Below are 11,161 nucleotides of genomic sequence, written 5' to 3'. Positions count from 1 at the left end.
AGCTGCACAAGCGTAATGGCCTTTAATTGAACCCTGTTTCGATATTAAACGTCACACGGCCAAGAGCTTTTTACTGAAGCCACGTTAAATTGAAGGACTTTTCGATAGTAAAGTTGCTGAATTTTGTGATATTTCAACAGCAACGATTGAAAGAATTTCCAAAAGAAATAGGAACACTCCCGCGTTTAAAAAATTCGTCAAAAAGAGGGCGTAAGTTCAAGCTACTGTAAGTAACACACTGAGAAGGCACCTCATTTGCGGTCTCAGGTTCCTGCGAAAAAGAGACAGGACTTTTACCTGTAAAAGAATAGACACTGTGCATAATGACCCAAACGAGGGGTGGTGGTACCAAGTATTATTTATTACCTTAACTCGTTTTCAGCTCCATAGCGTACAACAGTAAATGTTCTCCTTTTGGTGTGTAAACAAATTCTTACACAGGTGGAGTAGGTAGAAAAAAGGTTGTTGGTTTCATCGTAAGGTTGCAAGTACTATTTTCAACGATTTGTCTTCTACTTTTTACTTAACAATCAATTGTCTTGTTGTTTTGCCTTTTAATAGGTATTGAATTATAGCTCTGCAAAGAAAAACTTATATTTACTGGTATATTCCCTTAGATGAAGGACTCCACCCATTGATTTGTAGAAAATTGCTTTTGTGCAAACAATGAACATCACCATTGTGATCACGGTACACCGTCACCGTTTCTTCCAAAATTATTCACGCTCCCTTTAAATCGGTCTTCTTTGCCTAATTGTTTACTAGAAAATAAGCACTAGAACACAACTTAACAATAGCGAGATGTTCAAGCCATTGGCCTTTTTTTTTCTTCAAAATCTCAACGGTACACCATGGTGATCCGTTGTCAGTAAATTAATTACAGTCTACTGAAATTATTTAGCAATGAACGGATCACCATGGTGTACCGTTGCAAATAAGCCTAAGAAATGCGCTGTCGTGATTTCTACTAATTGTGCTTACACATAGTGATTACTACTAGTTTAGAACGATTAAACTTCCTAGTTTTTTCAAAACACAAAGCCAAAATTAAGATGAAAATGATGGTGATCCGTCAACGGTACACCAAAATCCAGTGTAACCAAAATAGGAACAGAGTTTAGGACTGGGGATAGACTAGTTCAGGAAAACAACACTCAAACGAACTTGCATCATTCCAGTCTCTTTCATCCAGACAAAGGAAAGCTCCCCCTCAGCGGTACAGAAGATAGGAGGGAGTGTCATAGGCGTATCTCCTTTAAACTGAAAACCCGCATATGTAAATGGCCTTGGGTGCTCGCAGTTGAACCTAATGGCCTTCCAATAGTAACACCGAACCATGCCATAAGACGATATTTGCTGTTCATCTGAAGTAATTTAGAAATACGACTTCCGCCGCTGTTGTACCTACCCTGCGAAGGTTGTACTTGCCGGGTTGCAAAATGAGCTATACATATATGTAAGAAGACTTAAAAGAAACGTTGTACCTCAATTCGGTGGCCCTTTCAAATGCAAAATGCGGTATTTTTCTCTTCTTTTTTTCAATTAGATTTGGACTAATCGGTTATAAAATACGCGACTCGCGCTTGACGGGAATTCAATGTTCCAAGTGGCACAGCCCTTTCGCCTACCGCACCAACTGCGCCGACTAACGCAGTCTTCCTTTATTATTTTAACTGGTAGCCTTATTTATCAGTAGTTATCAGGATATACAACTTGCCTTTGGAACCTTTTCAAACCTTCCTTTACAGCTAATGGCCTACTTTCACTTTGTGGTGATTCTTTTCTGATGAACACATCAGTCTCTCAAAATATCACTAGTGTCGATTTTCTTTAATTGCTTGTGCAAACAAATACAAAAACACAGCAGAAAACACGGAAAATCTGTATATCACCAAACGAGTCTACATACTTTATAGTTTACTACAAAACCGTTAATACTATCGCCAAAATTCTATTTAGCGGCAACTAACATTGCTCACAAGCCTACCACGATAACTTCAGCAATCGTCACATCACTTACGGCGCTGAAAACAATTATTCCTAATAAATACAGTCTCGGTCACAAATGTTGTAACACAGACGGCAATTTGCCCCCTCTCCCCCTTCAATGTTGATGTTTATGGGTTGGAGAGCAAAAACCAACCGGTAAATGCAACATTGATTGGAGGGAGGAGGAGGGGTACGTTATTAACAGCCTTGATGCGCTTCACTTGCTGTTCAAGCGAAGTGTTACAACTATTTATGACCGAGATTGTCTGGGTGTTGAATGACGCAATTCAGATAACAAAAAGCGCCATAAACAATGTATTCTGTAACGTTCGCTTTCATAGGACTTTCGTTATGAAAATATGTCGAAGCATGTTTAGCTACTTATAAAATTGATACAAAGAGTTGACTTGTTGCTAAAAGGAAAGATATCTTGTAGATTTACGAGCGAAAAGCTGCACAAGCGTAATGGCCTTTAATTGAACCCTGTTTCGATATTAAACGTCACACGGCCAAGAGCTTTTTACTGAAGCCACGTTAAATTGAAGGACTTTTCGATAGTAAAGTTGCTGAATTTTGTGATATTTCAACAGCAACGATTGAAAGAATTTCCAAAAGAAATAGGAACACTCCCGCGTGTTTAAAAAATTCGTCAAAAAGAGGGCGTAAGTTCAAGCTACTGTAAGTAACACACTGAGAAGGCACCTCATTTGCGGTCTCAGGTTCCTGCGAAAAAGAGACAGGACTTTTACCTGTAAAAGAATAGACACTGTGCATAATGACCCAAACGAGGGGTGGTGGTACCAAGTATTATTTATTACCTTAACTCGTTTTCAGCTCCATAGCGTACAACAGTAAATGTTCTCCTTTTGGTGTGTAAACAAATTCTTACACAGGTGGAGTAGGTAGAAAAAAGGTTGTTGGTTTCATCGTAAGGTTGCAAGTACTATTTTCAACGATTTGTCTTCTATTTTTTACTTAACAATCAATTGTCTTGTTGTTTTGCCTTTTAATAGGTATTGAATTATAGCTCTGCAAAGAAAAACTTATATTTACTGGTATATTCCCTTAGATGAAGGACTCCACCCATTGATTTGTAGAAAATTGCTTTTGTGCAAACAATGAACATCACCATTGTGATCACGGTACACCGTCACCGTTTCTTCCAAAATTATTCACGCTCCCTTTAAATCGGTCTTCTTTGCCTAATTGTTTACTAGAAAATAAGCACTAGAACACAACTTAACAATAGCGAGATGTTCAAGCCATTGGCCTTTTTTTTCTTCAAAATCTCAACGGTACACCATGGTGATCCGTTGTCAGTAAATTAATTACAGTCTACTGAAATTATTTAGCAATGAACGGATCACCATGGTGTACCGTTGCAAATAAGCCTAAGAAATGCGCTGTCGTGATTTCTACTAATTGTGCTTACACATAGTGATTACTACTAGTTTAGAACGATTAAACTTCCTAGTTTTTTCAAAACACAAAGCCAAAATTAAGATGAAAATGATGGTGATCCGTCAACGGTACACCAAAATCCCGTGTAACCAAAATAGGAACAGAGTTTAGGACTGGGGATAGACTAGTTCAGGAAAACAACACTCAAACGAACTTGCATCATTCCAGTCTCTTTCATCCAGACAAAGGAAAGCTCCCCCTCAGCGGTACAGAAGATAGGAGGAGTGTCATAGGCGTATCTCCTTTAAACTGAAAACCCGCATATGTAAATGGCCTTGGGTGCTCGCAGTTGAACCTAATGGCCTTCCAATAGTAACACCGAACCATGCCATAAGACGATATTTGCTGTTCATCTGAAGTAATTTAGAAATACGACTTCCGCCGCTGTTGTACCTACCCTGCGAAGGTTGTACTTGCCGGGTTGCAAAATGAGCTATACATATATGTAAGAAGACTTAAAAGAAACGTTGTACCTCAATTCGGTGGCCCTTTCAAATGCAAAATGCGGTATTTTTCTCTTCTTTTTTTCAATTAGATTTGGACTAATCGGTTATAAAATACGCGACTCGCGCTTGACGGGAATTCAATGTTCCAAGTGGCACAGCCCTTTCGCCTACCGCACCAACTGCGCCGACTAACGCAGTCTTCCTTTATTATTTTAACTGGTAGCCTTATTTATCAGTAGTTATCAGGATATACAACTTGCCTTTGGAACCTTTTCAAACCTTCCTTTACAGCTAATGGCCTACTTTCACTTTGTGGTGATTCTTTTCTGATGAACACATCAGTCTCTCAAAATATCACTAGTGTCGATTTTCTTTAATTGCTTGTGCAAACAAATACAAAAACACAGCAGAAAACACGGAAAATCTGTATATCACCAAACGAGTCTACATACTTTATAGTTTACTACAAAACCGTTAATACTATCGCCAAAATTCTATTTAGCGGCAACTAACATTGCTCACAAGCCTACCACGATAACTTCAGCAATCGTCACATCACTTACGGCGCTGAAAACAATTATTCCTAATAAATACAGTCTCGGTCACAAATGTTGTAACACAGACGGCAATTTGCCCCCTCTCCCCCTTCAATGTTGATGTTTATGGGTTGGAGAGCAAAAACCAACCGGTAAATGCAACATTGATTGGAGGGAGGAGGAGGGGTACGTTATTAACAGCCTTGATGCGCTTCACTTGCTGTTCAAGCGAAGTGTTACAACTATTTATGACCGAGATTGTAGGTCGGTCAGGTATTCAATGCCAGTTTCTCTCTTTCGTTTGCGATATGTCAAAGTTACAAAAGAAGGATCAAATATCATCTCACCACTCTCGTCAAACATGGACAAAGTTGGTATTGTATTGCGTATGATATTGTTTGTTCTGTTAAAAATTATAGTTACTTCTGGCAATGTGTGCCCACCATACTCACCGTATCGACAGTGCCCAGGTTCAGTTCAAGACGAGTGTTCATGCCATTCGGATTGCGATGTGGGGAACAGATACAGATGTTGCTTTGATGGATGTCGACGACTGTGCAGACTCACTAATGGTACCAAACATATGATTTTACACTCGGATAATTCCTTATTTTCGCGTTAGCATTTCCTCGGTAAAGAAATGACAACGACTACGGCGACTACATTACCCTAAAACAATAATATGATTGGTTAAAAGAGGAAAAATGATTATGCTTCACGAGCGGCTTGCATTTTAGCACATTTTTTTGCGGTACTCTGCGTGACAACAACGTGAAATTATAATGACAAGATACAAATATTTCATTCTCTATTTTTACTCTGACACCGCTCGTAACAATAGATTTTTGGGATACTTCGCCCACATTGTTCAACATGAAGGAAATGGAATAATCGCGAAAAACTTACGATAATGCAAAGTTATGTTTTGCGGTGACGTTTTAGCTAGTCGATGTCGCTGTCGTACTCTAATGTCACGGGTGCCTGAGTATCGCTGGCTAATGTCCAGGGTTTCTAACTTGACATCTTTCTTGCTTTCAAAACCGTATCACTTCTTTTCTAGGATCGCGGTTATCAGGTAAGCCGCGCGGGTTACTGTCGTAGGTTTTTTTTTCCGTCGACTTACCCAGATGAATCCCGGTTTGACTCCCTTACGAAGGGTAATGCCAGTGTTGCTTTAGTGAGTTAGTTGCCTAGAAAACGCATCACTTGGTTGTATTACAGTTTATTGCATTTACTTACTAAATTGAAGCATCCAAGAGCTCCAGCACTCAATGGATTGTCATTATTTGAATAAGGGACCATTCATTATTTATGCCAGGGGGTGGGCTGGTAAGATCAGTCAGAAAGTAAACGAAACTTTTTGACCCCTTACTCGGATAATGAAAAAAGTCGTGAGTCCTCTAAACTACTTATTAAAATATATAAACCCCCCCCCCCCCCCCGCCCACGCCAAAAGAAAAGAGACAAACAATCAAACTAAAACAAAACAAAAAAACAGTCATACTCATTCAACCAATACTTGTTTCCTAATCAATCTAAAAATCTGTAAGTGAGAACAAAGATACAAAATGAAAGCTAATACTGCCGTTATCATGAAGTGTTTGTAAGTCTGCAACTTATAATTAGTGCCTAACGGTGACTGTGTGATGCAGTTGTGAGCTATGCTGTCAGTCGATATTTGGCTTCGTAACTGCGCAATACAGTTCGAATCAAGACTCACATTTCACGCTTGCTCAATCCAGCAGCTTAGTGGTTAGAGCATCCGACGAGATCGCGGAGGGTCGTGGGTTCAAATCCGATCTGGGGCTCGGATTTCTTCCGAGTTCCCAATGGCTGCAATTTCATCAACATTTATATAATAGACCATATTCGTATTCTCAGTATTGGACTGGAACTGGCTTGCAATGGAGGCTAATGTGGGAAAATATTTTCAAATGCAAATACTTTTTAATATATTCCCCCGCATTAGCCTCCGTTGCAAGCTAGTTCTAGTCCAATACTGAGAATACAAATATGGTCTATTCTCATATTTGCTCACTTTGTGGTAAGTCTGTATCGCTAGATTAGATCTTCTTCATCTTCAGGGATATACTCTGCGTTTCAAAAGAAAACGTGGCATCCCCTCTTTGTATGCAGTTGCCTGGTGACCCCCCTCTGCCTCTCCTGAATTTTCGGTCCCCACCCCCCCCCCCCCCCCCATTCTTGCCAGCCCAATCCCTGGCAAAAATAGCGAATGTTTCCTAAGTTCATTACATTCAAAAGCTACTGAAAATTTCATAGTTCAGTTTGATATATAATGGGTTTTTTTGAAAAGTAGAAAGGGGGAGGCCTTTACACTACTCTCCTTGAATTCATTAATTTCCAGTGACGTTATGTGTCCAAGGAATCGATATTGTCTTTTTGATGGACTCTTCTGAGAGCATTACGGAAGCGGATTTTCTGCGTGAGAAGACAGCTGTGAAGGAAATAGCTCAAAGCTTCTTGAATTCCTCGCAAGACAGCCGAGCCGGAGTCATCATGTATAGCGGCCAACCGGAACTAAGCGTGGACTTCGTAACAAAAAGTAAATTTGAGTTCTTCAAGTCGGCTGTAGATGCCTTAGCTCACCGACGCAGTTTGACGAGAATTGATCGTGCCCTTCACTTTGCTTCACGAAACCTTTTTGCAAATCCCCGTACCGGTGTTGTGTCCATCGCTGTTGTCATGACTGATGGCGTGCAAACTCCAGAACCAGATGTTGAACCTCTTAGACAAGCTGTGTCTGCTCTTCACTCCAAAGGAGTTCGCGTGCTTGCTGTTGGCGTAGGGCCAAGAGTAAATAGAAGCGAGTTAAAGGAACTGGTAACGAGTCAGGAGGATGTATTCCACATGAGTTCTTTTCAAGAACTGCTTGATAAATCCGCAAAGCTTTTGGAAACTGTCTGTCCCGGTAAGTAAACAATGCATGACTCTTGGAAATCAACCTAAAATATGAAAATATTTGGTACTCCTTTTTTAACTGTCCAAAGATTTCCCACTGTGAAAACCCAAGTCTCTAAGCATTCCAAAAAAGCTGGTCATTTGGCATGTTGTCAAGAGAACAAAAGTAAAATAACTCCCAATAAAAATTCTAATTTCAGTTGAAACTTGTTTGATGACAAAGAGTGATTTGTTCCAGATAACAATAGCGTCATGACTTTCCACGTACGCCCTCGTCTCAGAGACGGTGTGGCACACTGATTTTTGGGTGCCGGATTTTCTTACGGATACAAATCCTGCCCCCACTCCCCATTCCCTTGTCACCGATGGGATTTGCTTGTCGTGACGCCGATTTGTTTGCAACTCGCCTTTTCGTTGCCTTCTGAGTATTTGGTTTCTTAATTCACGCCAACTTTAAGGTTATGTGGAGGACGTTAGCACCGTACGGGTGATTTTCAATGTTCTCTTTAAACATCAACACAGTTCTTACCAATTTTATTCCTGGTAAGTTGGTGCACACTGAAACGAATAATTTTTAACAAATCAAAGTTGTATCTTACAGCGATCACCATTTACATGCGCCCTTCAACGACTTTTCTTTCATTTTTCGAAACTGAATGTGGATGGACGTCAATCAAATGTCTCCATGACGAATTCAACTGCCGCCTTGTAAGCGGGGCCCGGTAGTTCAAAAGCCGATTAACTTAATCCAGGATTAGCGCAAACTTTTGTTTCCTGTTTTCAACTTTTTGGTAAAAGTTTCTTTTGCTTATTTCTGTTTTTGGAGATTGACTTCTTCTAATGTAAAGTTTTGCCGAGTATCAGCGCTGAACAGCATTTAGGAGTAGAGAAATAAACTCCTTGGTTAATTTTTAATCAAGGATTACCGTTAATCGGCTTTTGAACAACCGGGCCCGGGACTATAATTGTCATGGAAACACTTGACGTCCACCCAAAGTTAGTTTTGGAAGATAAAAAAAAAGAAAAAAAAAAAACGTTGACCGGCGCGTGTGACTGATAACCGCTGTAAATGACGTTCTCGTTGCAGTCATCGTCCTCCTTGCCATGGGCGTAGCCAGGATTTTTCAAAGGGGGGGTCACACTCTGTCAAACAGAGGGTACTTGCTTTTCGCAACCTGAATATTGTAGGTTGTTTGAGTAAAAAACGGCTTACAAAGGGAGGGGGGGGGGGGGGTCACGGGCACCCCAGAACCCCCCCATGGCTACGCCCTTGCTCCTTGCTTAAGCTCCTCAAATTGCCCACTAGAGACTGAATGGCTACCCAACACAAAAGGTCAATTGCTGGTATATTTGACAAACAAAAAGAATGTTTGCAAACACGTATCTTCCCGCCCTCACCATCTTGCATGGAGGTTGATGTCAATTTTTAGTTAAAAGAAATTACATTTTCGGCCGCTTTTATAGTTCACTGAATCTACAGAAGTAGTAGGATTCCCAAGCGATTAATCTGGTATATCGATATGGCTTGCTCAGTCTCTTTTTAAATTTATACAGCGCCTCCTGACGACTTATCTGAAGGCAGAGTGACATCAACAACAAAAACCACAACTCAAACTTCGCCGACTACCCCAACAAGCACTACAGCGATCACCACTGAATTGCCCAAGTGTAACAAACTTTTAGATGTGATCTTCGTCATGGATTCATCCCAAAGTATTAACGCCCCTCAGTATGACAAACAGAAAGAGTTCGTTAAGATACTGGCCACAATTGTGAACGTTGGAGCTGGAAGTCGAGGAGCGGTGATTATTTACAGCGAAAAAGCGCAACTGAAAATTCAATTTGGCCAGCAGGGAAACCTCGATAGTTTCAGAAAGGTAGTGGACGCTTTGCCGTACCTTCAACAAAGAACAAGAATCGATAAGGCACTTACTTTGGCGGCACAAGTATTAAAACAAGCCAGGTGAGAACTGAACCATGTTGATGCAAAACAGCAAAGGTGTCAAAATTTTGCATGTCAAGGGTTTTATTTACTTTTTCATGTTTTTAATTTTGTCGCGGCATTCGCTACTTATTATAGCGATATTTGTTCTTTGCAAACATTGTCGTCACATTTCTTTTGATAGTGAAACTTGGCCAACCTCGTAACAAAAGAATTTATTGTGTCGACAGCCAGCTAATTGTTGATTTTTACTCACGTGATCAACAGCCACGTTTTTCTTAACTGCCAAACCGTTCCTTTCACTCTACAGTTATCCTTTTTTGGCAAGTGTGTTCTATTTAACATTCCTTTGTCTGGTTCGACTCACAACCATATTTGGTAAATTACGTGAGCAAAACAGAAAACGCCTGAAAACTCGGCGAGTTGTTTTTCACAATTATTTAACGCAACGGTATGAGAACATTCTAACACCAAATCTATGGCATGGATTTTAAAACAAATTATTTCTCAAATAAATTATAACGACATACGGCCATCCTTTGATACACTTTTCAAAATATCAGTTCCCTTTTTTGTTCAAATAGAAATTCACAAGACAAAATGATGGGACAATTCCCATCCGTTGAAAAATCCGCCTTTTCCTTTTGTTTCCTGAGAGCTTTTACCTGTTTTTCACTGAAACGCACGGCAGAGGACTAGAACTAGTTGTGCATGCGCCTTCTGATTGAAGTGCTGGCCCAGCTGGACCAGATTTCAGACCTTATCAAGCTTAGCAAACCGATCGAACACCAAGAATGAATTGAGTGTTTCCTTTATTTGACTAATTTTAGAAACTACGGTACATTCCTTTATACTCATGTGAAGAGAACTTAAACCAACGTCCCTGAAAGACCGAAGCAAACCACTCTCCTGGAGTCATTAGTTAAATTTATTATTGCTTACTTGCAAATATGCAAGTTAAACGCATGTGGCAGGTCTGTAGCATCAAAGGATAAGAGCTAGTGTTGAATATTTCTTTTCTAGATCTGGTATCCCTAAAGCAGTCATCGTTATGACAGATGGCCGTCAAACACAGGAACCAGACGCAATAGCCCTTAATGTTGCTGCTGAGGCGATTCACCAGCAAGGAGCACTTGTGTCAGTGGTGGGCGTTGGTCCGAAACTTTCGATGGACGGGCTCCGTTTGATTGCTAAGTATCCTTCCAACATTTTTACTGTCCAGTCATTTGCAAATTTGGCATCAACCACGCAAGACGTTGTTCAATCAATTTGTGGAGGTAACTTTGAATCTTGTTTTTTTTTTTTTTGTCATTTTTGTTTCCATTTGTCGAAACGTTGCAACAAAACTTGAAATTTATGACTACTAGCACTTACCAACAGCTTTAACAAGTGTGAACAATATTTCAAGTACTTTGGTAATGCAAGGAATTTGGGAACGAAAATGATCGCTTCTCAATGGATTGCGCGTGCAAAATTTCACCATTGTAGTTTCTCTTTCAGACGTACGCAACGTTTAACGACGGTTAACAAGTGTGAATTATTGCAGCTTACGCCTAACAAAATGCTGCAAAATTGTTGTTGTTTGTTTGTTTGAGCAGGTTGAGGTTTTTGCAGCTATTCAGCTGATGTGGACACTGCTATACTCGCCCACCCATACACTCACAAAGGACAGCTACAACACCGGGAACTTCATCCCCTACTCTTCTCGATTAGTGTGTGGGTTCTTTAACGTCTTACAGGGAACTTGTGAACATGGAAGATATTTGTGAGACGGCCGGGGCCTACGATTTATAGTCCTTATCCGAGAAGACTTCTCGGATAAGACGTCTAACCATCTGCGGTTTAGTTGCAAAGGCAGCACTTTCTCC

General features: G+C 40.4%; 1 protein-coding gene across 1 annotated transcript in view; it reads left to right on the top strand.

The window, feature by feature from the left end:
• Positions 1-4,786: 4,786 nt before the first annotated feature.
• LOC137988362 (cartilage matrix protein-like) overlaps positions 4,787-11,161 on the top strand; it is a 12,269-nt gene continuing 5,894 nt past the window's right edge. The window contains exons 1-4 of the mRNA XM_068834391.1: positions 4,787-5,004; positions 6,798-7,361; positions 8,906-9,314; positions 10,317-10,570. Coding sequence (XP_068690492.1) covers positions 4,794-5,004; positions 6,798-7,361; positions 8,906-9,314; positions 10,317-10,570 — 1,438 coding nt within the window. The 5' untranslated portion in view covers positions 4,787-4,793. The remainder of the gene's footprint in view (positions 5,005-6,797; positions 7,362-8,905; positions 9,315-10,316; positions 10,571-11,161) is intronic.

The sequence above is a fragment of the Montipora foliosa genome, unplaced genomic scaffold, assembly GCF_036669935.1.
Source record: "Montipora foliosa isolate CH-2021 unplaced genomic scaffold, ASM3666993v2 scaffold_415, whole genome shotgun sequence".
NCBI lineage: Eukaryota > Metazoa > Cnidaria > Anthozoa > Scleractinia > Acroporidae > Montipora > Montipora foliosa.
The sequence above is the reverse complement of the archived record's forward strand: the minus strand, read 5'-3'. Positions and strand labels throughout refer to the sequence as shown.